General features: G+C 49.3%; 1 protein-coding gene, 1 long non-coding RNA gene and 1 pseudogene across 4 annotated transcripts in view; 1 reads left to right on the top strand and 2 right to left on the bottom strand.

The window, feature by feature from the left end:
* Positions 1-2,435: 2,435 nt before the first annotated feature.
* Positions 2,436-4,518, bottom strand: LOC144299808 (uncharacterized). Its single transcript, XR_013366489.1, has 2 exons — positions 4,395-4,518; positions 2,436-3,694 (listed from the first exon to the last, which is right to left on the bottom strand). It is a non-coding gene; the product is annotated as an uncharacterized LOC144299808 (long non-coding RNA).
* The window catches only part of ACOX3 (acyl-CoA oxidase 3, pristanoyl), a 54,266-nt gene continuing 29,230 nt past the window's right edge, over positions 2,826-27,861 (top strand). Inside the window, exons 1-7 of one of the 3 annotated variants that reach the window (XM_077875477.1) lie at positions 2,826-3,065; positions 16,402-16,559; positions 16,871-17,104; positions 17,986-18,060; positions 18,419-18,508; positions 21,344-21,487; positions 25,315-25,403. In XM_077875477.1, coding sequence (XP_077731603.1) covers positions 16,416-16,559; positions 16,871-17,104; positions 17,986-18,060; positions 18,419-18,508; positions 21,344-21,487; positions 25,315-25,403 — 776 coding nt within the window. In that variant the 5' untranslated portion in view covers positions 2,826-3,065; positions 16,402-16,415. Of the gene's footprint in view, positions 3,066-5,004; positions 5,187-16,027; positions 16,169-16,401; positions 16,560-16,870; positions 17,105-17,985; positions 18,061-18,418; positions 18,509-21,343; positions 21,488-25,314; positions 25,404-27,861 lie in introns of those variants that run through there. The other 2 variants (XM_077875487.1, XM_077875495.1) reach the window with 2 other exon arrangements.
* On the bottom strand, positions 11,888-14,699 carry LOC144299789 (putative ATP-dependent RNA helicase DDX6 pseudogene; annotated as a pseudogene).

Here is a 27,861-nt window from a genome sequence, read left to right as displayed (position 1 = left end):
TTGCCTCTTCTCCCAATTAAGAAATGAGGTTAGGGGCACCTGGGTGGCTATGTCGGTGAAGCGTCTGCCATCAGCTCGGGACATGACCTTGGGGTCCTGGAATCACGCCCCACGTTGGGCTCCCTGCTCAGTGAGGAGCCTGCTTCTCCATCTTCCTCTGTCCCATCCCTGCTCATGCTCTTTCTCTCTCATATAAATAAATAAATTAAGTCTTTAAAAAAAGGAAAGAAAAGAATGAGATTATATGTCCTCTCCTTAGAACTTCCCTGACCTCCCAACCAAATGGCCCCCACAAATTTGTGTCTCATTGCCAACTGTTGTGTGTTGTCTCCTCCCTTGAGGACACAAGTGTCCTTAGGTCAGGAAATCTCTCTGACTTATTTATCACCAGAGTCCTGGCTTAGTTTTTGGCACACAGGAGCTACCCAGTTATTCATTACTGAGGGTAAAGGTCTGTGAGAGAAGGGAATGGGGTGGAGGTACTTTGTAGCTGGCCCTGCTCTTCTGTAGGTCCTGAAGAAGTGACGCAGATGGTGGCAGGTGAGAAAGGAGGATGTAGATAGAGACAAAGGGCCAGAGTCTGGGAGGAAACTTTAGTATTCATGACATGTTCAAATGATTGCACTTACCAATGATGCCCAGTAAAGCAAATGGCTGAAGATGAGAAAGGAATGGGTGGGCCAAATGGGGTGGAGTGGGAAGATGTCAAAATGATCAAGAGTGGGCAGGTGGGGACCCGACAGAGGACGCCCAGCTCATCATCAGCTGCGTCACTGCAAGAGGTCTTTGCTCCCCTACTGTTTGTACCAGCTCCATGGCCACTCCTGGCAGTTTTACGGCAAGTAGCTAACAAAACCTATTCGAAACCAGGATTCCTTTCTTTTCCTGAAGGCTCTTCCCCCTAGACTGGCCTCAAAGGTGTCTCCATCCACCCAGGTCCTGTCCTGGCAGGACAACCAGACTTGAGTGCGATCCCTTCCTCTCTCCCTACCTCACCACCATCCAAGATGTTTCAGGGTCCACCTGGTCCAGGGATGTTCAAAGCACACTCCCTGTCAGACACAGGTCAAGCAGTGTCCTAAGGCTGGGGTGCAGATCCAGTATGGGGTACTGGAGGGCTGGCAAGCAGAGACCAGAAGATGGGGTATAAAGAAAAGCCAGGGTCAGAGTTGGGAATGGTACTCCTAAACCCAGCAACCCCTGCAGGAATCTAAGTGGAGAGATGAAGTAATGAGACCAAAGCTGGCTATGAGTCAGCCCTGAGCAGCTGGTGGCGGCCGGGGGCTGGGGCGGGGTACAGGTGCAGTGATTTGAGAAAGCATAGGAAGAGAGAGGGAGGGAGGGAAAGGAGGGAGATAAGCCTGGGAGTCTCTGCTTTGTGTGCTCTCGCCACCCCATGAGATAGAGAATCAATAGTTCAAAGTCATCCCCCCACCCTTTCGCCAGCTGCCCTGCCCTTCCCGCCTCTCCCCTGTACCAGTCCGCCTGTTCCTCCAGCTTCACTGCAAGCCTGCCTGCCAGTTCTTGCTCCCTCTCTGTCACTTGGCACTAGGCTCAAATGATTCCCAAGTGGAAAGATGTTTATCTGATATCAATGAAACATGTGAACCTAACTTACTTTGTAGTAGTTAATTTTGGAAGGAACTGATCTAAAGGTGTAAGTTATTGTTCTAGATTTTTTTTCTTACTCTCAAAAGTATATCCATTAGAAAAACGGTGGCATCTGTTTTGATTAGACCATTAGTTTAGTTTTCTTTTCCTTGAAGATTGTATTTATTCGTTTATTTATTCATGAAAGGCACACACAGAGAGAGAGAGAGAGAGAGAGAGAGAGAGAGAGAGAGAGAGCAGAGACATAGGCAGAGGGAGAAGCAGGCTCCATGCAGGGAGCCCGATGTGGGACAGGATCCCCGGACTCTGGGATCACGCCCTGGGCCAAAGGCAGATGCTTACTCGCTGAGCCACCCAGGCGTCCCAGACCATTAGTTTTTATAAAGATGCATTTATTGAGAGAGGAAGATAGAGCATCAGCATGAGGATAGAGAGAGAGAAAAATCTCAAGCAGACTCTGCACTGAGCTTAAAGCCAGATGTGGGGCTCAATCTCATGACCCTGAGATGACAACCTGAGCCAAATCCAAGAGTCAGTTGCTCAACCAACTGCACCACCCAGGCGCCCCTTTATTAGACCATGATTAGATTTGCAGGCACTCTTGGGGCCCCTTGTAATGATGTCACAGACCCATGGCTGGAAACATTGCCTGGATGGAGAATTAATTTGCATGGCTCAGCATTCAGATTCTTCCTTCTGCTTTTGCAACGGGAAGGTTCTCCTGATGTGGGCAGACTGAGTCCGAGAACACAGGGGAAGGTCCTACAGAACCAGCCAAGAGGGTCCTTGGCTTCACGCAGGACAGAAATAAAATACAAGCCAGAGAAAGTGAAAACAGTTTATTGAATAATGTGGGTGACAATGAATAGCAGACAGAGTGTCTGGGAGACTCAGAGGGGAAATGAAAATGAGTCTCTTCCTCGCTTTGAGTTAGGGGCTTATTTGGCAAAGGGTCTAGGGTACTTGTTCCTCCAGAATCCAGGGAAGAGTCCAGTCAAAGGTGTCAGGTGAACAACAGATGTTATTCTGTAAATTATCAAAGGTTGGAGTATTGATGCCAGCATCAGTAGACATTTGCTTGAAGCTAACATCCTGCAACATGTTTGGGATCCAGCTCTTAAATGTTATCAGGTATTTGGGGACCTAGGACAAAACTCAGAGAATGATTAACCGCATATTTCTACTTTGGTGGAAAAAAACCACGGCGTCTGCTCCTCTGTCCGAGCTCAGGACGTTTAGAATGAGGATCCTCTGTCTTACCTCTTCTGCACTGCCCCCCTCCATACTCCTCCTGTTGCTCCACCACCTTGGGTGTGGCCTGCATAACTGATTCCTATACCAAGTGAGTACCTCCAGCACCACTGGCTCCTCCTCGTTCCCTCAGGAGCAAGGAGTGAAGAGTAACACCTTGGATTTAACACTGTCTGCTTCAGATTTCTTCATTGGTGCCTCAGGTAAAAACTGACAATGGGGGAAAAATTGATTGGCCTTTAAGTGGTCCCAGGTGGAACATGATTCAGTATTTAAACTGATTTAAGTTTGCTGGTTTAATTAGGATAGGCATATCTTCAGAGTTATCAGCTTTAAATAGGAAACTTTTATCCTACCAAAATTTACTAAAGGTCAAATAAACTCATGTGATCTCCGTTGCAATTTGTTAGCAAAAAGAGGACTAAAAATGATGGTTAATTTTGTCTGTCGCAAAAGTTTCATGGGTAATTGCCAAGATAGCTTTCAAAGTCTTTGTTAACTGGAGACTTTAAAGTTTTGCTTGGATGATAAATGAGATTGAATTTGTTGGACATCTAGGTCTTTTCCAAATAGGACGGAGCATTAATTACTGGATGTAGGTTTGTGCCTTTGGCTTCTTATTGCAGAGAAGCTGAGGGTACTTGAGTCTGTTAGTAAATATGCTTTGTGCTTTAAAGATTGTATTATGGGATCCCTGGGTGGTGCAGCGGTTTAGGGCCTGCCTTTGGCCCAGGGCGCGATCCTGGAGACCCGGGACCGAATCCCACGTCGGGCTCCCCGTGCATGGAGCCTGCTTCTCCCTCCGCCTGTGTCTCTGCCTCTCTCTCTCTCTCTCTTTGTGTGTGTGACTATCATAAATAATTAAAAAAAAACATTTTAAAAATTGTATTATGAAAAAACATGTTTTTAAATTACAAAATATATTTATATTCATACATTCTGATCTAAAAATTATGGTGTAACAGTTCACAATTGCTTACTACTTAGTTTTCACGGGGGAATAAGGCGTCTGAGAGTCAAAATTCTGATAAATGTAATTAAGACTGAGTTTTAAAAAAAAGACCGTAGCTCAAAATCTGAATAAATAAAAGAGTTGCAGAAGGCTTATGAAGGGAAATTTTGGCAATGGAATTTTATGTGTGGTCAACTAAGGTCAAAACGAATGGATTTTAGAAGTACACTGGTGTTCAGACTGAAACTCTACTTTTCTCTGTTAAAAAGACAAAGTTTTCTTGGATTGTTGGTCGGCTCCGATTAGAACATGTAAACGAAGTTGTTTTTTTTATTCTCTTCTGTCTGCCCAGAAAGCCAAGGTTTGTGTTTTGTCTTTATCAGGTCTTTGGTTACTTAACTAAAACTCCTCAACATCAGAGAAGCTAAGTCTGCTACCAACCGTGTAATACAATATATTAGCCTGTGAAGTCTCTCATTGCCCTGTTGGTTAAATAAATACTCAAATTCTAAGTCTTACAATAATCTGTAATCCTTATGTAGCCGTGTGCTTTGTGAGTTTTCTGGGGCTCTAAACAAACTTACCCCTTTGCTGCTCTAACAGATGGTCCTTTCTGCTCAAGGAGACGCCCGTTTGTTATGGACCCTGGAATTCGCAACTGACCAAGCTTAACTCACGGGAAGGGAGAGCGGCCCGAGGAGGCGGGTGGCTGCCGGGGTCTGGGGGTCTGGCCGGGGGTCTGGAGGGGGGTCTGGGGGGGCGGGGTCTGGAGGGGGGGGCGGGGGTCTGGAGGGGGGGTGGGTGACTGCCGGGGTCTGGGGGTCTGGACGGGGGTCTGGGGCCGGGGGTCTGGAGGGGGGTCTGGGGGGGCGGGGTCTGGACGGGGCGTGGGTGGCTGCCGGGGTCTGGGGGTCTGGACCGGGGTCTGGAGGGGGGTCTGGGGGGGCGGGGTCTGGACGGGGCGTGAGTGGCTGCCGGGGTCTGGGGGTCTGGCCGGGGGTCTGGCCGGGGCGTGCCTCCCGGGGCGCGGTGGGGGGCGCGCCCGGGCGCAGCTGCTCTGGGGCGCAGGGCGGAGCGGCGGGGGCCGCGTGTTCTCCACCTCCCGGATGCCGACACGCACGCGCGCGCGCCCCACCCCTCGGAGCGCCCCCGGCCGTCTCCCCGGCGACTGGCGGCGGCGCGGGGTGATGACGTCAGGGCGGACGGAGGCCGGGAGGTGGTGCGCGGCTGCCAGCCCGGCTCTAAGCTTTCCGGAGGCGCGGCGCTCGCCTTGGGACGTCTGCCGAGCCCCGAAGGACATTTGCTGGGCGCCACCTGTATGCGCCGGGCGGTGTGGGGACCCGGCGACCGGGAAGGCCTGGCGGGATCCAAGGTCGGGGCCGTGGGGCTGGGAGCGCGGGCGGCGCGGGGACGAAGTGCCTGGCCGGGGTGGAGGGAGCGGTTGTGCAAAGGCCCGGGGGCACACCTGCCCTCGGTGATTGCTCAATGGTTGCGCGTATTGTGGTTGATTTAATAGTTGCCCGGGGCAAGAGTGCGGGTGCCAAGGACAGGTAGGTCAACAGGAGAGACCGTTGGAGGATTTCAGACATTGTCCCAAGAGGTCGCCCACTCAGCTGTCACCTAAAGGGAGAACGATCAGTCTGCATTTAGAGTCAGGGCTGTTGCTACTGTAACGATGTCCTGCGGGGGCAGCTCCAAGGCCCGCCGTGAGTTGCAGCAGCCTAGACACCAGGCACTAGGCTAGCATTACCTGTGACCACATGACACCCGAAGAGGTGAAGAGACAGGCCAAGTTCACCCAGCTCGTCAGTGCTCACGTCAGGCCCCTTGGTGGCAGCAGCTGCACCATCTGCAGTAATGTGGGTGCCGCCAGGCAGCATGGGGCCCTGGGGATCCTCCTGGCTGCTTAGGATCATGGGGTTTGAGGTTGGTGAGCTGACGGCTGTAGATCTCCGGCAACTTACTTCACTCTAACAAGCTTCCAGTTTGCTCACCTGGAACATAAGAGTGCTGATAACACCTGGGGTTGCAAGCACCATTGACATGGTGTAGCTGCTTAGCGGCCACCTACCCTCAGCGGTTGCTCGATGGTTGCACAGTATTGTGATTGATTTAATAGTTGCAGAGTTAAGAAAGGATTCCATAGGTGTTAACGAGGTGCAGTGCGGGGGGTGGGGGTGGTTGGTGACCATCCAGGTTTGGAGTCAGAGAAGGGAATTCCAGCTTGGCACACGGGAACCATGGGGACTGGCAGTATGGACCTGGGTCTGCAGGAGGAAAGGCTGGGCCAAGGAGCCCGGGGTTTGAACATTCAGAGCTTGAGGACCTCTAGATCATGAAAACGGAGGAGTGTCAAGAAAACTGCCGGATGAGCATGCGGCTCTTCAGAGTCAGGTCTGGGAGCCCTCCATCCATCAGGACAGTTTCAGCAGGTGATGAAGAGTGAGAGTGGCTGGGGCTGAGAGTCTGCAAGCAGCTGGAGGGGAGCAGGAAGGGACTCACAGGGTGGTGCCCTGGACTGCAGGGAGGCGGTGTGAGGAGTGACAGGACTGCAGTCAGGGCATGGAAATCCAGAAAGCCAAGAGCTGCCCTATAGCTTGCACTTTGAAGCACTTGGACTCTGCCAAGAGCTGTGGCTTACCTTAAAAAAAAAAAAATTCTTGTTTTATTGAGATGTAACTCACCATACGATTCATCCATCTGAAGTGCACCACTCAGGGCATCTGGATGGCTCAGGCCACGATCCGGGGGTCCTGGATGGAGGCCTCGAATTGGGCTCCCTACACAGTGGGGAGTCTGGTTCTCTCTCCCTCTGCCCCTCCCCCTGCTCGTACGCTTGCCCTCTCTCTCTCTCTCTCTCCCGTCAAATATATAAATAAATTATTTTTAAAAAAATGAAGTGCATGGTCCAGAGTGGGGCAATCGGCAGCGCTGTTTATTCCTAGAATGTTTTCATCACTCCAGAAGGAATCTTGGCCCTGTTAGGAATCATTCTCCAGCTGCTGGCAGCCACTAGTCCACTTTAACCTCTACATATTTGCCCATGCTGAACATTTCATGTAGGTAAGATCATACAATATGTAATCTTTTGTGTCTGACTTCTCTCACTTAATGCAACACTTTAGAGGTTCATCCAATACTATTTCATTGTATGGATAGCCTACATCTTGTTTACGCATTCATCAGTTGATGGATATGTGGATTGTTTCCATTTTGGGGTGTTAAAAATAATGCCACTGTGAATATCCATGCACAAATTTTTGCATACATATTTATTTCCATTTCTCTTGGGTGTGTACCTGGGAGTGGAATTGTCAGGTCCCGTGGTGACTATTTACTTAAACTTCTGAAGATCCGTCAGACTTTCCCCGAATGACTGCTATTGTGCATTCCCACCAACAAGGCATGAGGACTCCACTCTGCACATTCTCATCAATACGTGTTATTGCCGGCCGATTTGATGTGCACCATGGGGTGGTATCTCATGTGGTTTGGATTCGCACTCCCTGATGGCTGTTGATGTGGCACATCTCTTCGCATGCTCGTTGGCCACCTGCATATCTTTGCAGAAGTACCTATTTGAGGCCTTTAGATCAGGTTATTTGGCTTTATTATTGAGATTCTTCATATAGTCCAGGTCCAAGTCCTTTATCAATATGTGATTTGCAAATATCTTCCATTCTCTGGTTTGCCTTTTCACTCACCCATTGGCATTCTTTGGAGCAAAAGTTTTTTATTTCGATGATGTTTGATTTACTTTTATTGCATGTGTTTGTGATGCCGTGTCCAGGAAGGATTGGCCTCACCTAAGGTTGTGAAGGTCACTTCTACCTTTTCTTTGTGAAGCTTTAGTGTTAACACTTATATCTGGTAAGTGTCATGTGTGTGTGGGAAGAGTGGACCCTCATTACTTTGCACACGGACATCCGGGTGCCCAGCCCCACTTGGGAAGACAGTTTCTTCCCCGTGACCTTGTCTGGACAGCCTGTCCAAAGGCAGTTGACCTTCCATATTAGGGTTTACTGCTGGACTCTCGGCCCTCTGCTGTCAATCTACACACCTGTCTTCATGTGGCACCATATGTCTTCATTACCGTCCCTTTGTGGCAAGTTTTGAAATCAAGCAGAATGGATTCTCCAGCTTTGTTCTTTTTCAAGCTGGTTTTGTCTCTTCTGGGTTCCTTAAATTTGCATATGAATTTTAGGATCAGCTTTTTAATTCCTGTCCAAAAAAAAAAAGGGGGGGGGGCGGCTGAGCTTTTGATGAAACCACATTGGCTCTGTAGATGAGTTGGCGAATATTGATATTTTCACAATACTGGGTCCTTCTGACTCAGGAACGAGGGATATTTCTCCATTTATTGAGGTCTCAGGTTTCTTTCAAAAACACTTTGTAGTTTTCAGAGTATAAGTTCTACACTTCTTCTGAATTTATTTCTCAGTATTTTGTTATTTTTGATGCTGTTGTAAATTTATTTTTTTTCTTCATTTCATTTTTGAGTTGTTTATTGCTAGTGTATAGATATTCAGTATAGGGGACCTGGGTGGCTCAGTGGTTGAGTGTCTGCCTTCGGCTCAGGGTGTGATCCCAGGGTCCTGGGATCGAGTCCTACATTGGACTCCCTGCAGGGAGCCTGCTTCTCCCTCTGCCTATGTCTCTGCCTCTCTCTCTGTGTCTCTCATGAATAAATAAATAAATCCTTTTTTTATTTTTTTATTTTTTATTTTTTTGGAGTTCCAGTGGGCTTTTATTGAGATAAATTAACAAAAACCAAGATTTTATCAACCATTTTTTCCTGAACCTTATAAACTCAGCAGACTCTGGTCCATATATATGTGTACATACAACATAACACATCCCAACAAAAACAGAGTCCCACTGGAACATTTGCCAATTAACAGAAAGCCAATTTTCCCTTTCCCCAAATGTTTTCAAAATTTTGAGTCCCCACTGTTCATTTCTCAGTGGAACTGGTCCCTTGTGGCTAGGGACATTGGAATTCTACCCCATTTTTACTAAACAAAAATAATTTTTTTCAAGTTTTAGTTTTGTTTCAAAAAAGGGAAGTGACTTTGTTTTCTCCAGGCACCCCTCCCCCACAACCATTGGTTAAAATACAGAAGCCTGTATCTTAATAACCCAGCCCTACCCCCTCCCTTGCCCTGCCCAGTACTGTCTACTGGAGAATTTAAACACACTTATGCTGGAATCTGTCAGCTGTGGAGGGGCAGAGTCCAGGTGCCGGGCTAGCTCCCTCTAACCTCATGAACTGTTGTAACCTTTGGACACTTAACTCTTTACCCCAAAGATGAGTTTTTAGACCAGAGATTTTTGGGAGGAGTTTTAAAAAACATATCTTTAAGGATATAAAGTAGAACTATAAGCTCACCAAAGTCCACTTAATTTCACCAAAACATTGACGGACTTCAGCTCCCATGAAGCCAAAAATTTTGCTTGACAAAAGTATTTTGTCAGAAAATGATTCCACAGTAACAATTTTTAAGATACACAGAACACTGAAAAAAGTAGCAAATTAAAATAAATGGCTTAATTCCCAAAAATCATTTCATCTTTTTGTACTCATCTAGAAGGTCAGGAGTGTGGCTAAAGGCCATTTCTGATGAGGTTATGAGTTTCCAAAGTGTTTCTAAATCCTTAGTGCAGACACCCTCCCTTTTGGGGCATAGTAACCTCCCTCCCACCCCTATTAAAAAAGAAAAGAAAAAAAAACCAAATGAAACCAAGTGATCCGAATGAGATGTTTTGATTCCAACAAATTTACACTCAAGGCTTTGTGTTGAGTTGTCTGGTTCTAACTCAAGCATGATGGTATCAAACACAAAGCACACAGCAAAGGAAAGATGCTTCCATCTCATTCTGAAAACAAATACTGATAACCAATTCCTCCCCCCGCCCCCTAGCCATTGGGGCCCACCCATATTATGATGGTGGGGCCAACGTGAAAATAATTGAGAAATATATTTAGATTTGCTTCTCCCTTAGATTATTCTGTTCCCAAGGGAAAGACAAGAAGTTTCTCCGTTGGAATGTATGGGAAGAGAAAAACAAAACACAGGCCCAGAGGCAGCAAGGTGTGTAACAGTCCATAACCCATTACACAACTACAACCACAGGCAAAACCTGTGAGTTGGACATAATTTAAATATTAAAAATAGGGAACAGTTTCATCCAAATGAATCACCGGAAAAAATATTACCATTACTGAAAACAGACACCCAATAGTGGAAAGAAGACAAAAACAATTTCTAATAACAATGCTTCTTGTAGTGAGGGGGGACTTAAAAAAAAGAAAAAAAAAAAAAGACTAGGCCTTGACCTAGTCCTTAGAGCATCTTTCCATTTAATAATTCCTATTCAAGAGTCCAGCACCAAAACTGGACAGCTGCCTCTACAGAACTGTGTCCAATAGTGGTGTCCCAGATAGTTTAAGTGCCACTCCTCACCAGAGGCTATACTTCAGTAATACTTTCAATTAAGTCTGTGCTTTAAGAGGGACCCACAGGCATGTGGCACCGGGCACAGTCTGAGGATAGCAAACGAGACTGCGCTGTTTTTGTCACCTACACTCTCTAGCGAGATATCAAATTGCATTTACAAGCCTTTCTTGCTTTTCTTCTATAATGAATGATCCCTCTTATCTCGCCAGAGGTGGGGAAGAAAGAGCTGCATCAGTACAAGGGCAAGATATTTTTGGTCAAAAGTTGATGCCTTCTAAATTCCCTCCCCCCCACCCCTCCCTGGAAAAGAGTTATTTTCTTAATTAGGGCTTGTATTTAGTAACCAACATTGGCTGGATAGAACATAGCTTGGATACTAAATAAATGAGCTTATTCTTTTTGGGTTTGTACTGTGCAGCTCTTGCTACAGATTTTTTAAGGAGTTAGGGCTATGTCTGATCAGGAGGCATCTGTAGGATTTTGATCCTAAGGAGTTTTGGGTGAGTCACAAAATAGTTTTGCTTAGAACTATGCAAGAGTCAAAAAAAAAAAGCAACTTTGAATAATTGATTTTTTTAGCCACGAATTAAGCACGAAAGCATATGCAGGACTTGTAATATTTTAGGGTTTCGAAAAAATGGAATATAGGAAACAAATTTTTTTCATTTTATTTTTTGCTTTTTTTTTTTTTAAACCCTAGATGCCTCCTGATTGACCTAGTACACTGGGTTAAAAGGGAATTAAAAACATTAAAAAAAAAAAAAGTTCACTGGTTTTGATTCATCTCACTCCTTTTGCCTGGAGATCAGGCCAAACATCAAGCATGTTGGGAGGGGCACAATTTAAAGCAACACTATTGACTGTAAAGCATTTGCCAGCAATTTACAATGCAAAATGACAGATAATTCTTGTCACAAAGCAAGAGGATGGCAAGCAGCTTTCTTTAGCATGAAAGTTAACAGCTCTCAGGAGTTGCCCATTCCTGCAAGTTTATGTATCAAGGTGGGCAGAGGGCAACACACTTACACAGTACAGGAAGTGATCCACAGAAAGTAAGCTCCAGAACTGCTAACATTACCAAAGCTGGTACTGGCTAATGTTCTGAAATGCAAAATCCATGCTTCGTACATATACTGCTCAGACACTGCCACACAACTGAATTTCCACACTGCAAGGGAGATTAATCTTTGTCCCCTTTTGCTGAGCTTGAAAAGTTCCTCAAACTTTCTTTAAAAGGGGAGGGAGAAGCAAAATCAGAGAGAGCTTCTCAAAAATAACATCTTGAGTTATAGGTTTCTGAAGTTTCTTTGCTCTCTCTGGCAGGTGTTCTCCAAAGGTATTAGATGATACAGTGTGGCAGCAAACAATAAATCCCAGACTTCCAGGTCCCTCTTCCAACACAGGGTCACCACAGAGGTCTGCTCTCTCTACTAAAGAGGCCAAAGTACTTTTTAGAATTTAGTGTTGCGGAAAACTGAGCCCCTCTCATCTTTAGCTGCTCCCATAATCATTCTAATCCCCTTAATCCCAGCAACCTTCATCCAAAAAAAAGATATATATATATATATATATATATATATATATATATATATATATATAAAACCCAGAAAAAAACTTATTTACAAAGTTTATACAAGTATACACACCCAATTTTCTATGGGACACGCTTTGCCACAGAGGAAAGAGGGTCAAGGCTCTGACATGTCTACACATCAAGTGCCATAACTGCTAATGGAAGCGTATGTAAACCAGTCTTTAGTGTTCTGCTATAGAGCACAAAGGCTTGTCATATGGCTCCTGCAATGATAGACTGCTCTTTCCTTTGGGAGCGATGATGTTGTAATCTACTCAGCCCGGAAGATATTTTTACTTGGGATTGTGTTTTGTTTTGTTTTGTTTTGTTTTGTTTTTTTAAATACATGTATTTACAGTGCGGATGAACTGCAGTTGCATATCAACTCCTCCACATAAAGAAAAAGAGAATGGTGTTTAACATTACTAATACGTGTCATCTTCCAGCCCTGGGCTTGAGTATCGGGTATAAAGGGAAGAGAGAGACTCCAACTTGAAATCAAAATGAAAAGACAAAAATTTTAAAAAAGATAGGAAGGAAAAAAATTAAAAAAGGAAAGAACTATTGTTGATTTCTTGGGCTGCGTCTAAAAGATGATATTCTGAATGGTCTCATAGCATAAGGCACTTCGCACAAATAAGTAATAAGCTCTTCAGGCTTAAAAAACGGATGAGTAATTAGGGAGAAGTTGAAATGCACTCAAGAGTCAGCTGTTGGAGAATTCTGAAATTGTAGACAAGCTTGTGTGTTCATCAAGATTCTTCTCTTTTTAGGGTTTCTCCCCTTCTCTTCTTTCTCCTCCTTCCTTGTCCCCCTTCCCCAGAAAACATTTTTTTAAAACCAGCAGTTAGTGCAACTAATGTTCAGTCAGCACACAGTGCAAACAAGTGGAACAAAAAAGGTAAATTCCTTCTTTTCAGCTTTTTCTCTTCACCAGTTAAAAAAAAGAAAAAAATGTCTGAGCTCTTTTAAGTCTTCATAGTTCCAAAATAAAAGAAGATGAAAAAGCCACAAAGAGAAGAGCATCCCCCCCAAACGATGTGTCACAGATCCAAACGAGCCCTCTGTAGTTTGTGAAAGCATGCTTGTTAGGGCTTCTCGTCCTCCACGGGCTCGCTGTGGTATTCTGCCTCATACAGGCTCTTGTCGATGTTGCTTGGGATCGGTTTAATTTCTGTTCCCAGCTGCTCCTCAATATTTTTCAGGTTGAAGCGATCATCATATGTGATCAAGTTGATGGCTAAGCCAAGATGACCAAAGCGACCTGATCTTCCAATACGATAGAGATAGGTCTCTGCCAGCTTTGGGAAGTCAAAGTTTATTACCACATTCACAGCTTGTATATCAATACCTCGGGGAAACAAATCAGTGCAAACAAGATTGCGGCATAAGCCATTTCGGAAATCATGAAATACACGATTTCGATGTTCCTGCCTCATTTTAGCATGGATATAGAAGCAAGAATAACCCAGTAGAGAAATCTTGGCTAGCAATTCAACTCGCTGAGAGGAGTTACAGAAAATGATCGACTGGTTTATCTGAAGCCTGGAAAAAAGTGTGTTGAGGCGGAGTACTTTTTGGCGCTCAGTTACATAGGCGTAGTACTGGGTTACTCCCTTCAAAGTTAGTTCCTCCATCAGGTTAATCTCACAGGGTTTCCGCAAATGGGAATTCATGAACTTCTGTACACTAAGAGGGAAAGTAGCAGAATATAATAAAATCTGTCTGTTTTTAGGTAGCGTGAGAATAATATCCTCCATTATCTGCACAAAATCCTGTGACAGCAACTTATCTGCCTCATCCAATACTATCATCTGGACATGATCAACTTTTGCTGCTCCTTTCTTGATAACATCCAGGATTCTTCCAGGGGTAGCTATCACCACGTGCACTGTGTCATCAAGCCTCATTATGTCATCCCGTAAATTGGTTCCTCCTGTGGTTGCCATCACTTTGGCCCCTCCCATGTGCTTGCTGACCTGGATGCAAATTTGACTGACCTGTAGAGCAAGTTCTCTAGTGGGAACAATCACCATTGCTTGTATATTGTCCTTCTTCAGGTCTAGCCGTTCAAGTAAGGGAATGAGGTAGGCACCGCTCTTGCCTGTTCCATTTTTTGCTCTAGCTAAGATATCCCTACCAGATAAAGCAATGGGAATGCTCTCCTCCTGAATAGGAGATGGCTTTTCCCAGCCCATTTCAAAAATTCCCATCAGTAACTCCCATTTCAAACAGTAATCTTCAAACTCATTTCCTTTTGTGGAGGTCACATCCGAAGTTTTGATTCTTAGATCCTTTGGAGGGAGTTTTAAAGTCTTTTTCCAGTCATCACCAGGTTTAATAGTGGTGGTCATACTCTGTGCTTGCTGCTGAGTGCCATTATTGATTGTGTTGGTATTTTTCAGCTGGTTCATCTGTTGCTGTGTCTGTGTGCCCCCGTCCTCCGGGGCCACCACTGGGCTTCACAGGGCCCCTCAGCTGACCATTTTGACTGGAAAGACCCATTATAACAGGGTTCTCTGTTCTGGCCGTGCTCATGCTGTATTAATTGTAAAGATGTCTCTTTCAAACTTCAAAACTTTTGAAAGTCAGTAGAGAAACTGTAATAACAGTTTATTAGGCTCTCCAAAACGAAGAGATAAATATAAGTCTTGCTCAATATATGAGTCCTTTATTGCAATGCAGGCAAGCACCTGTAAGTCTCTGAACGGTATGCAGCAGTAACTTGCTCTCATGCACCGAATCAACTTTTTATTTTTTAAAAAGCCCTCTAACAAGGTTGAATTATATAGCTGAATTCACTCACTTCAATCGCCGAGGCCACTCCTGCTCGGCACCCTCGGTCCTTTACTGTTGACTCCTAAAATCCTTTTTTTAAAAAAACGAAATTCGGTAGAGTTTTGCATATTGATTTTGTACCCAAAGAACTGGCCAAACTAACTTATTCTTTTAGTAAATTTAGTGAACTTATATTTTTAGTGAATTCCTTAGGATTTTCTATATACTTAATCACATCACCAGCAGATAAGGGATAGGTTTCTAATCAGGATGCATTGATTCATATTCTCGCATAACTGCATTGGCTGGAGCATCCAGGAGCATGTTGATGAGAAGAGGCCGAGTAGACACACTTGTCTTATTCCTGATGTTCAGGGGAAGGCATTGAGTCTTCCATATTAATGGACGAAGATAGCTGTGGACATCTCATAGGGGAACACCCTTTATCAGGTGCAGGGTGTTCCCTCCTGCTCCCAGTTTGTTCAGAATTTCTTTCATGAAAGGGCATGGGATTTTGTTTTGGGTGCTTTTTCTGCATCCATTGACACAATCATGTATTTTTGTCTTTCATTCTGTTGGCATGGCATATTACATTGACCTTTCTTTCTTTCTTTCTTTCTTTCTTTCTTTCTTTCTTCTTTCTTTCTTTCTATTTTTCTGGGATGGGGAGAGAGAGAGGGGGAGAGAGAGAGAGAAAGGTAGGGAGGAGTAGAGGGAGAGAATCCCAAGCAGAATCTGTGCCCAGCCTGGAGCCCAACGTGGGGCTTAGTCCCACGACCCTGAGATCATGACCTGAGCTGAAATCAAGAGTCGCTCAACTGACGGCACCATGTAGGTGCCCCTAACTGACTTTTACATGTTGAGCTGCCCATAGTTTCCTGGGGCCCACGTCCCTTGTCATGGGGGGTGACTGGATTTGGTCTGCAGGACTCATTGAGGACTTGTGCACCTGTGTTCATATGGGATGTAGGTCTGTAGCCTCACTTTCTCAGGATGCCTTTGGTTCTAGAAGAGATGGGGTCAGAGGGCACAGTCCCTGCCATAACCATGTGGGTGCTCACACAGGTGCCTCTGCACCTCCCCCCACCCCCAGAAGCATAGAAGTTTTTTTGTCAAGAGATCAAGTCCCTATTACTTATTAGCAGTATTGAGCAACCATACTCAGGTGCCCAGAGGCCTTGAAGACTCAGCTGGAGGTCCACGCCTGGGACCCTACTCTCCTTCTTGCCACTCCCCTAGGTCTAGGTTCACAGGCCCCTCCTATCCTGTGCCTTGAGAGCCAGGGCAGTGTGGACAGGAACCATTCCTTTCAGAAATTTCCAGAATCATTCTTTGGTCAAGAAGGCTGGGCCTCAGGAGGCCTGGCTTATTGGTGGGAAGCCAGATGTCTGTTTGTCAAGAGAGTTCAGGACAAAAGTCCATGTTCAGAGGCTCCTGTCTGATGCCCAGGCAGGCTGGAAGGGGACTTTTGGTCCTGTCCTGTGTTGTCAGAGTGGACCAGCCAGCATTGACTGGACTCCAGAGGGAGGCTTCCTGGGCCATAAGGTTTGGCTGGGCCTTGGGGAGTGGTCTGGTGGTCCGGAGAGGGTGAGGTGTTGTTGGGCCAGATGGAAGCATGGAGCCTCTGCTCTCAGATGTCTCCTTACCTTGTCTTTAGGGAAGGTAGACGTGAGGTCTTGTATGACAATTCTCTTTGGCCGGCACTTTGGGAGTCTGCTTTTCTCCTACTTGTCACACGGTGCACTCGCTCACTGGCTCAGGTCATCTGTGTCCTGCAGGCTGACACCCAGTGATGGCGTCCCCATTGGAAGGCGGTGCAGATGCCTTGCTGCTGGATCTCCCCAGGGGGCCCCTACAGGCCTACCGCGCCCGAGCCTCCTTCTGCTGGAAGGAGCTGGTGCTGTTCTTGGAAGGCGAAGACGTGCTCCGCCTGAAGGTGAGACGTGTGGGCAGTGGGCCAGGCTGACCCCCGAGGGTGTGCTGGGCATCCAGCTCACGGGCACAGGTGGGCCATCTGGCCTCTGAAGACCCCAGCTAGTCCCCGGCATGGCCTGTGTCCCATGAGCCCGCCAAGCGAGCCTCATTGCAGCTCCAAGAAGGAGCATAGGAGGACTTTCATCTGCCCCTGGGTTCTGGGTCAGACCGTGTCCCACACAGCCAGCAGCCTTGAGAAAACCATAGTAAGAGCCTAGTGAGCATCTGTCACTGGCCTCTGAGTGGCCCACTCCCTGTCTCCTGCATTTCCAGAAAACCATCTTCTCGACTTTGGAGAATGACCCGCTCTTCGCTCGTTCCCACGAGGAAGATATCTCCTTGGATAGGTACCGGGAGCTGAGCTTCCTCCGCTGCAAGCGAATCATGGAGTACAACCTCCTCCCCTTGGAGGACATGGTAGCGAACCCTCTGTGGTTTCAGGTGTTCACCGACTGCCTGGGCATGTATGACTGGTCCCTGGCTATCAGGCTCTTGCTGAATATGATGGTAAGTGGGTGGCGAGGAGGGGTGGGGGGTGGAGAGCATGCCTTTTCTGCCTCATGCAAAGCCGCCCCAGGCCCAAGCAGGAGGAAGAGCACTGAGAGAGCAGGTCCTCATGAGATGTAGACGGTGCCCACGGGGTGTGGTGGTTGCTGGCGCGCCAGTGTTTGCTGGCTTGTGGAGGTTCGTGGGGACGCGAGCATTTGGGGAAATGTTTCTTTTAAGAGATTTCTAGCGCTCACTTTGGCAGCACATATCTTAAGAGATTTCTAAAAAATTGTGTGGGAAGCCAGAATGGAGATTAGAATGTGTGGGCAGATCCCATGATGCTTTAGGGAGAGGTCCTGCCTTTCTCAGCTGTACATGCAAGTTTGTGCACATGAGGCCTTGATGAGAATACAGTGCAAGTTAAAGCCCTATAAGAAGAGGAGCTTAGGACTTCTTTATACCAACCCCCATCCCCCCAATGCCCCCAAAAAACCTGGCAAAAAAAGCAAAAACTAGCAGGGAAGGGAAAGCAGGTCAGAGGAGATGCCAGGGCTCCCATTGCTGGTACACGGGCAGAGGTGAGGACGTGTCTGTGGCCTTGGCACACCTGTGGCCCACCATGGGGCTCTGATGGAAAGCAGAGCTTGCCCCCTGTCCTGCACCCTCGTTCCCTCTGCTCCCCCTCTGCTCCCGTCTCTGCCCATCTGGCTGGTTGGGACTTCCCTGGGGCATCTTTAGCGGGAGGTGCTTGCCCTTGACTTACACGAGCTGCTTGAGCCCAGGGACCCGGGTCTCAGCCCCCTGTGGACGTTACAGTACTTGCCACTCCCACTCCCAGAGTGCAGAAGAGCAGGACTCTTTTAACTTCACCTGTTTGCATGCTGATTTTGTATTTTCAGACTTTTGGATTAGCAATATACAACTTGGGTTCTGAAAGACATTTAAAGTACCTTCCAAAGATCTTCAACATGGAGGTGAGACGAGAGCTACAGTGACCTGTGTGCCTGCGCTCTCTCCCCATGCACCTCGGGGAGCAGAAGGGGGCTCCTGGGGGCCGTGTATTCCCCAGCATGCTGTCCCGAATCCTCAGCACTTGGTGGGTTTAGCTTGTGGCTCTCAAAGCGAAGCCTTCAGTTTTCACTGTTCCCAGAGGCCAGGGCCGTGGCGTCCAGCATGGCCCCATGACCCCGTAAGACCCCAGCTGGTTGTGTGTGGGGGGAGTTGATGCTTTGGCCTATAGTTTAGTCCTTCCAGAAGGATGGTGGTGGGGCCCCTCCAGGGGTGCGCAGAAAGAGCTTTCTTGCCTTACCCCATTTTGTGCTTCCATATTAGATTTTTGGATGTTTTGCTGTGACCGAACTCAGCCATGGGAGTAATGCCAAGGCCATCCGAACAACGGCCCACTATGACCCCACTACCCAGGTACTTGTTATGTTCCCATTGTCCTCTGGGCTTCAAGGATGTGTAAGTTGCTGTCCCAATGCTCAGAAACCCGTCCTTGTGCACGTGTGCTTTTCACATGCACACTGAGATCATCACCCTGCAAAGTGGCAGCTTGGGACATAAAGGGTTTATTTCTTGGTTCACCAGGCAGCCTGTTGGTGTTGGGTTTGTAAACGGTTCAAGCTGCTCAGTGCGGGGCACCTGGGTGGCTCAGTGAGTTAAGCATCTGCTTTTGGCTCAGGTCATGATCTCAGGGTCCTGGGATTGAGCCCCGTGTTGGGGAGTCTGCTTCCCCTTTCCCTAGGCCCCTCCCCCTGCCTGTGCTCACACACATGCACTCTTGCTCTGTCGAAGATTGACCCTTGACCCTGGTCCCTTCTAGCTGCCTGGTCCCCATCTGAGGCCAGGCTCTGCCAGCCAGGGGCCTGCTCTGTCTTCTCCTGCCCTGACATCTGGCCCCTCAGAGTGCACCGCCTTGCTGCACCCCATGGCACACACTGGTGTGCACTGATGGCTGCTGCCTTGTGCCTTGTGCATTGCGCCAGCACATCTGTGGAGTGCTGCCCCATGAGGGTGATGGTCTTAGCCATGGGCACTCAGGGCTGTGTCCTTGCTCTTGGGGAGAAGACATTCTAGGCTCCAGTAGGGGTACACAGATGTCAGCTAGTGGAGTCATGATTTATTGGGTGGTCAATGCTGCAGGGGAAGGCAGGGCTGGGAGAGGATGAGGTGCACAGGTCAGGGCAGCCTCCTCTCTCCATGCCCTCTGTGCCTGTGCCGGGCCACTCCACTTCTCTGAAGACCACACCCTCCACTGCTCTTTCTACACCTGGTCTGGTGTCTTAGGAACCCTCTGCCTTCCTCTTGTTGGTAGCGTGTTTGGAAGAGTCTGTAACAGAAAGTATAAGCCCTGTGCTGTGTATTCACTCATAACTCATTCATTCTTCAGCAATGTGGGCTGAGTGTGCACCGCGTACGTCGGTGCTGCCTGCAGGTGCACAGAGCCATAGACCTAAGGGGAGCCCCCAGCAGGGCAGGGCAGGGCCAAGGGAGCGGTGGTCATGGCACAGTGCCAATAGCTCTCCACACCAGAATAGAGTGGAGAGATCGCCCATGGCCCTCTTGGGGTTTTATTTGGCTTTCCAGCAACCAGATGCCTTTATCTGAACCCTGGTTTTTCTGGCCTGGCCTGGCCTTGTCTCTGTGCTCTGCACGCTGGCACTGTGGGCTCCCAGTGCTAAGTGGGGAGGCAGGGTGAAGTGTGGCATCCATGGAGCAGCCTGGTTCTGATCCGCTGCTTGTTGGCATCTGCACCTCAGTGAAGATCAGAGCGTAACGTCAGAGCTGGAGGGATTGGCAGCCCAGAGCCCTTTGTGGGCCACAGGTTAGGCATCCGTGTAGACGACAGCTATTGTTGAGCACCTCGTATGTGCCTGGCCCTGCTGTTGGAGACCGGGCACCTAGCAGTGAGTGCAACAGAGAGATCTCTGCTCTAGGGACTCACATGTGCTTGGGGAAGACATGAACGGACACTAGCAAGGAGAAGTCAGGTGCACCGGGGACTGTGGAGACGTCAAGGGAGTGGGCTCAGTGTGCCACACGCAGGGAGGACATCTGCAGGTGTGACAGGCTGAGACCGCGTGAAGGCTGTGGGCAGACATGGGCACAGAGAGTGGCAGTGCCATGGCTGTGAGGCAGCCTGCTGCTCAGCGACTCCTGCCGAGAACAGGTGTCTGGTGGAGGAGTCGCTGCCCTGTGCGGCAGCTGGGTGAGGGCTGCGGTAGGCATCGGTGCCACAGGTAGACCGGTAGGCCTACCCCTGCCCCTACTTTTCTTTTGTGGGGTCTCAGCATCTGTTAGGTAGTCACCGGGGCACCTGGAGCTGGTAACCCTGTACACACCCCCAGGCTGCGTGAGGACATTACCTCCTTCAGGGAGAAGGAAACCTGCACAGCATTTGCCCGCACTGGCCTGCAGTGTACGCAGCAGGTGACTCATGGTCAGACGGTGGCTCTGTCTGGTTACCAAGCGCCCCACCACCACTCCACCTTATCCCTAGGCCCTCCAAGGCCCCTGGCCCACCCCCTCATTGCTCTTCTGCTCATCTCCTGCCTCACTGAACCAGCCTCCTGGCCCATCCCTTAACCCACGTTCGTTCACCTCAACGTGTCAAGTGTCTACATTGTGCTCCTGGGCATGTGGCCCTTATGGAGTTTGTAGTTGGGGGGAGGCCATGGAAAGAGAAACAGTAGGAGCACAGAGGAGGGGCTCCACTCAAGGGCTGTGGCCAGGGATGGCACCCCAAGGAGGTGAGGCATCACAGTAAGCAGTACCTGGGCACTGGCCAGCTGCTAGAATAGTTGGTGATTTTTTTTTTTTTTTAGATTTTATTTATTTCAGAGAGAGAGAGCAAGCACATGCAAGCATGAGCAGGGGCAGAGGGAGAGGGAGAGAAGCAGGCTCCCCATTGAGCAGGGCTTGATCCCAGGACCCCGAGATCACGATCTGAGCTGAAGGCAGATGCTGCGTCGACTGAGCCACCCAGGCACCCCAGGGTGTATATTTTATTGTCTGACATGAGTCCTAGTTTTCCATGGATGTGTCTTTGTTAAGTCATGGGACACAAGGGTATGCTGTGTTTAAAACCAGGGCTCCCTGCAACAGACAGGAGCCAGCCGTTCATCCACTTAGTCTTCCACGGGAATTTTCAACAGAAAATGTTGGATAGATCCAAAAGGGAAAGGAATTATGCATGTGTTTCAGTTGTTAATTATAACTTTGATTATAACTTTAATTTTTTTCTCTCTTGTGCAGGAATTCATCTTACACTCCCCTGATTTTGAAGCTGCCAAATTCTGGGTGGGCAATATGGGCAAGACTGCTACCCACGCTGTGGTGTTCGCTCAGCTGTACACACCGGAGGGCCAGTGCCATGGCCTGCACCCCTTTGTGGTACAGGTGAGGTGGCTCTCGGCTGGGCAGCATCCTCTGAGCGCAGGACACCCCACCCGCCTGCCCCCAAGAGGGCATCATCCAGCCCCAGGAGTCAGGGATGCTGGGGTCAATCAACCCTGGTCTAGACCCACCATCACTTGAGGGATAGTCTTTCCATCCCTCTGGTGACCATGGCGCCAAGTTTTCAGACACTTGTCACAATCCTGGGCTTCCCAGCCACACCCTCCTATGGTTCTGAGCTGGCAGGTCTAAGACATGAAGTCCATCTTGGGGGCCTTGAGGTAGCCTGTTCCCCGGTCATGAGCAGGAAGCTACCACCAAGAGGACACCTGGTACCAATGGCTGGGCCAGGGCTTCCTGCCTTCCTGCTGGGGCCCGTGTCCCGCCTGCCCAGGGCGGCTGCGGTGTCCCTGAAGCCGAGCTTCCGGAAGTTTGTCTAAGGCCTTTCTGTCTTGGCGACTGGATACTGAATGGGAGCCCCGCTTCCCCATACCCAGACCCTATTCTGGCATTTCTGTTAAGACCTTTTTGGTGAGAGGCTCTCAGGAGAGAAGGAAGTCAGCCACGTCTTTTTTTTTTTTTTTTTTTTCCCTGATTGAGGTGATATCCATATAACATACAATTAACCACTTTGAAGTGAACAATTCAGTGGCATCTGGTGTGTCCCCAGGGCTGTCCTGAGTTCCAGAACATTTTCCTGTTGAGGAGAACACCGCATGCCCCCATTGGCTCCCTGTTCCCCTCCCCAGCCCCTGGCTACAGGTTTGCCTGTTGACATTTCATGTGGAAGGGATCCAACAGCATGACCTCTCCCATCTGGCTTCTTTCTGTAGTGTGGGTTTGAGGTCCACTCGTACTAGAGCAGCTGCCAGAACTTCCTTGCTTTCCGAGGCTGAATAATCAATCCATTGCATGGATGGACCCCGATGTGCATATCCACTTGCCTGTCGGTGGACGTTCGGGTTGTTTTCATCTCTGGGCTGTGGTGAACAGTGCTCTGAACGCTCACGAGCAGGTGTCTGCTAAAACACTGTTTCGGTCTTTGGGGCATCGGCCCAGGCCTGGACTTGTGGAGTCCTCTGGTCATGCTGTGTTTAACTTTTTGAGGAACCACCGTACCACTTCCCACAGTTCCCGCCACTCTGTATTCTCTGGGTTCTTCTGGACCCTCACCAATATATATTTTCCTTTTTTTTTTTTTTTCTTTAAACAAGCACCCACATGGGCAGTGTTAGTATTTGTTCTGTCTTGATTTGCATTTTCGTAGAACCCAAATGGTGTTGAGCTCTTCGTGTGCCAGTTGGCCATGTATGTATTTTCTTTGGAGAAACACCTGTTCAAGTCCCTTGCCCTGTGGAAATAGTCCCGCTCCCCCCCTTCTAAGGGAAAGGCAAAGTTGTTTGCTCAGAGCTGGCCGCAGTCCCTGGGGAGGCTGGGGCAGTCACCGAGCCTGTTCAGGGGAGCGGGCTGGCTCTGAGAGGTTGGTCCTGGGCTGGCAGCAGGACACATGCGAGGGAAGCCGGCAGTTATAGATCAAGCCCTGGCCTGTGGCCCCGGTTCTTGCTTGGCTTCTTGCATTGCAGGGCACGGTCACAGTCACAGTTCTCCCGTCATGTGGCTGGTCCAGTGCCTCTCTGCATTGGGTGGCTCGTCTTCTGGTTGTTGAGTTCTGAGAGCTCTTTGTGCATCCTGGAGACTCACCCCTCATCCGAGAGATGATTTTTCTCTCGTCCCAGAGGTCTTCTTTGCATTTTCTCATTTGTGTCCTTTGAGACACAAAGGGTTTTAATTTCAGTGATGACCAGTGGGTCCCTTTCTCCTCATTGCTCATGTGCTTATTTTCGATTCACATTCGAGTCCCCGCATGCAGACCAGAAATCACTTGTCATTATGTCAGGCTTCCATGTGATGCTGCTCTGAGTACAGACTTGTACCTGGATGGGCCTCTTGTGGGGATTGGGCTAGGATTCAGCTTCATTCAGGCTTCCCGGCCCTCACTTCAGAGAGCCGTGCTGTTGCTGACTCTCTGGCGGGACCATGTCACCCCTCCATCCAGCGGAGCATTTCTGTGTGCCTCGTGTGCACCTAGCGAGGTCTTGTGGGTGCCGTGCTTCCCTGTCACCATCAAGGAAGAGGGCCTGAAACAGGGAATCACTAAGCTACTCAGAGTTATGATGCATGCAACAGGGTGTAGCCATCTGGTGGAGGGGTGTGATTTTTCTCAAGTTTGTTTTCTCATGTCCAGTCGGCAGGCCTCACAAACTGTAAATGTACACGGTCAAATTTGAGATCATATGACCTTAACTAATTCCATTCTGGGCATTAGTCTGCTCCCTTTCCTTGATGGGGAGGTTAGTGTGGAATTTGTGGTGACTGTGTGGCCATTGATTCCCATGTGAACTGGGCCTTGCCCCTGCGCTGTTTTTCTGTGCAGCTCCTCAAAAAGCACCAACTTCTTTTCTTTTTCTTTTCTTTTCTTTTATATTTTTTAAAGATTTTATTTTTTTATTCATGAGAGACACACAGAGAGAGGCAGAGACGTGGGCAGAAGGAGAAGCAGGCTCCATGCAGGGCGCCTGATGTGGGACTTGATCCCAGACCCTGGGATCACAACCTGAGCCAAAGGTAGACGCTTAACGGCTGAGCCACCCCGGCGTCCCCAACTAGTTTTCTTTTAGTGCGTCTTCTCTCCGTGTGTACTTTCTTTCCGACTTTTTTCAATTTCAAACCATTATGAATAGTTAGCATCTGAATCTTCACCAGGCCTTTCCGAAATAGACAAGGAAGGGGAAAGAGCATTTACATGTGGACTTTCAGCCTTTGTTTTATCTGAAATACTGTTATCATGGCATTCAATCCAATCAGATGGTTGTTCCACCAAAATCAACAAAAGCAAGCGATTCCACAGTTAGCTAAACTCCGAATAGCATGAACTCAGTATATTTCCTTAAAGCAGAGTTTCTTGCCAGGGCAGTGGACGTTTGGGCTGGGTCAGCCTCTTGTGATGGGGCCAAGCCCCATGTAGTGGGATGCGCTCCACCCACTCATGCCCAGGGTGCCCTCCAGCCAGAACAGCCGGATGCTCTCAGACATGACACCTGTCCCCAGCGGGAGGGGACGGTGCAGGCTCACACCCGGTTGGGAGTCACGACTCTACTGGTGTTCTCGGGTGCAGCCCTGTATCCCTGGCGTGGAGCTCCCATGGTGAGGAACCATTTGCTAGCTACGTCTAGTGCCTGAGTAAGTGCTCCTTCCCCACTTTGGGAGCAGAGATCTGTGGGGCTAATGTCAGGCCATGTCTCCTCCAGCATGCATGTGCACGGGTGTGTGGTCATGGCCCTGGTCCAGCGACAACCTGAAGGTGACCTTCCTGCTGGCCTCGAGGCTGCAGGACTCCTCGGCTCTCATGCTGGTCACCGGGCACTGCCACAGTGAGACAGCACCACAGAGTGGGAGGTTGGATCTCTGACATCAGTGTGGCCAGCTCCCCGCCCCCAGGCTCCAGGGGACAGTCCACTTGTCCAGCCCTGGTGGCTGCCGGGTCCCTGGGCTGGGGCTACATCCTGTCTCTTAGAGGACACTTGTCATTGGATTTGGAGCCCACTGTGGTGATCTGGGAGGACCTTGTCTGCAGATCCTTGGCTTAATTATAGTTGCAAAAACCCTGGCTCTTTAAGGTCCCGTTTTCGAGGGACACAGTTTACCCTCTTTCCCCTCACAGATACAGGAAGGGAGCCTGGGGCTCAGTCATGGGGGTTTTTTATTGTGTTCTTTTTCATTTCTGTGAGGTGCTAATGGCTGCCACTCGTTGTCTTCCATGTTTTGTACAGATTCGGAACCCCAAGACCCTTCTTCCTATGCCGGGGGTGATGATTGGCGACATGGGGAAGAAGGTGGGACTGAATGGTATAGACAACGGGTGAGTGTGTGCCCTGACCTCAACGGGTCCCGTGTTCTCTGCGGGGTTGCCACTCGGGGCCACTCACTCAGGTCCTGGGGCCCTGCTGATGCCAGCCCATGAGCCCTCCGAGTCCCTTAGTGCTGTCCCCTCCTAGACGCCTGTGGGGCAGGGAACACGTGACAGGGACACACGCCTCATCTGCCACTTGAGAGCCGCGTCACATGCACACCCCCTGTCACACACACTCCATGTCACTCCCTGTGCACACACACCTGTCACACACCCCATGTCACACACACACCCTGTGTCTCATATGTTCCATGTCACACCCTGTGCACATACACCCTATGTCACACACACCCTGTCTCACATCCCCCATCTCACAAACCCCTTGTCATACACACACCCTGTGTCACACACACACCATTGTCATACATACCCCATGTCACACATACCGATGTCATATACACTCCATGTCATACCCTGTACATACACACCCCGCATCACACATACCCTGCATCATCACACACTCTTATAACACATACCTGTGTCATACACCCCACACCACACACACACCCCGTGCCACACACACCACCACATACACCCTACCCTGTGTCACACATCTGTGTCATACCCTGCATCACACATACCGTGTGTCACACACCCTCATAACACACACCTGTATCACACCCCTGCACCACACATACCCCACACCACACACACCCCACACACCTCACACCACATACACCCTATCCTGTGTCACACCCTGCATCACATATACCTTGTCACACACCCATGTCACATACTCCACACCCCACACACCCGTGTGTCACACACATACCCTGTGTCACACTGTCACACACCGTGTCACACCCGTGTGTCACACACACCCCACATCACACATACATGTGTTATACACACTGTGTTTCACATACATTGTTTCACACATACATGTCATGCATACACATCTTGTCACACACACCCCATGTTATGCCTCCATGTCTCTCTCTCTCACACACACACACACACACACACACACACACACACACACTGGCCTCGCTGCCATCTGACTGTTTCTAGGACGGCATTTGTAGTTTGCATGTGCTCAAAAGAGAATATGTGGGGGTTTGCTCTCAGTTAAGCTTGGTGAATCCTTTCATGGGTATAAACCCCTTGAGACCTGTTCTGTCTCCATGCCGCAAGAACGAGGGAAGATTTTCCATTCCTTAAAAAAGGCACTTTGAGTTTGCTGAGTTGTGCTTGGAGAAGCATTCCTCAGCTTCCAAGTAATAGTCTCGAACACTCTGGGGGTACTGGCATCCAGTGTATTCTTGAAAGTGGCTGTGTGGGCTCACGGCCTGGGGGGCCTCCACTGCGGCCAGTCAGAGCGGCCCCATGGAGGTTAAGGTGCTGCAGCCGCTCCTGGGCAGTGCCTCAGCTGCTCCCAGCCAGACCTGTGGAGGAGCTGGTCTGCAGCCGACCCTGGTTTCATACTTGGGAGGGCGACCTGCAGAGGTTGGCCTCTCGCCTGGATGCTGGCGGGGGCCTGGTGGCCGGCTGTGCCTTCTTGCCCGGCAGATCCCCTAGATGTTCCCCAAGGAATGTGGGACGGGGCTGTTGCCAGCGGCCCTGCACCCAGCCCTGGGTCTCTGCTCTTCCCTGGGAGACCTGGACAGTGTGCTGCGTCTTTCCCCCAAGGCTGGCCTGCATGCAGGGGTGGTGGAGAGACCCGTGGTACCCAGGGCACGATGTCTTGCCTGCTGCAACCCACTACACGGCTCTTAGCAAGCATCTTTCAAGTGTCAGGCCCAATGGCTCTATAACAAAGGGTCAGTAAGGCCCATAGAAACTGCCAACCAGAAGGAGGTGGCTCAGTGAGATTGTGGACAGTGAGCAGTCACCACAGAATGGGTTCACATGGTAGTGGTGCCAGGGGACCACCAGTTACCTGCTGCAGGGCAGAGTGAGAGGAGAATTGTGACAGGCCTCTGGAGGATGTAGTGGCACTCTGAGAGACATGCCTCAGATCATGGGACAGCCTGGCCCATTGGAGGGTCCTGGCAGGTGCTACCTGGTTGGAGGCTGAGAGGCAGGTGGGGCTGCTGGAACAGTAGGCCAGGCCCCATCTGAGAGCTTCCCACATCATTCTGGGGCTGGAGGGCGGATGGGTCGAAGGGATGTGCTCAGGTTCTCATCATTCTGATCAGCAGTTGGAAAGGCCTGTGCTTCTCTGCAAGGGATGTGGTCTGCACAGAGCCCGGGGACGATTATTGCAGTGAACTGGACCAGAGGGAGTGGCGGCTGAGTGAACACAGGTGGAGCAGGGTGGGGGTCAGGACCCCGTTTGGGCAGAGCTGGTGCCCGGCTTTGATGGGGTGCCTGGCCCCATCTTGGGGGTGCCCACAGTTCTGGCTGGAGTTAGGGTAAGTAAAGAGGGATGGCTCCCCACTCAGGCTTGGTGACGCTGTGCTCCCCA

Source organism: Canis aureus, chromosome 2 (assembly GCF_053574225.1).
Source record: "Canis aureus isolate CA01 chromosome 2, VMU_Caureus_v.1.0, whole genome shotgun sequence".
NCBI classification, from domain to species: Eukaryota; Metazoa; Chordata; class Mammalia; order Carnivora; family Canidae; genus Canis; species Canis aureus.
The sequence above is the reverse complement of the archived record's forward strand: the minus strand, read 5'-3'. Positions and strand labels throughout refer to the sequence as shown.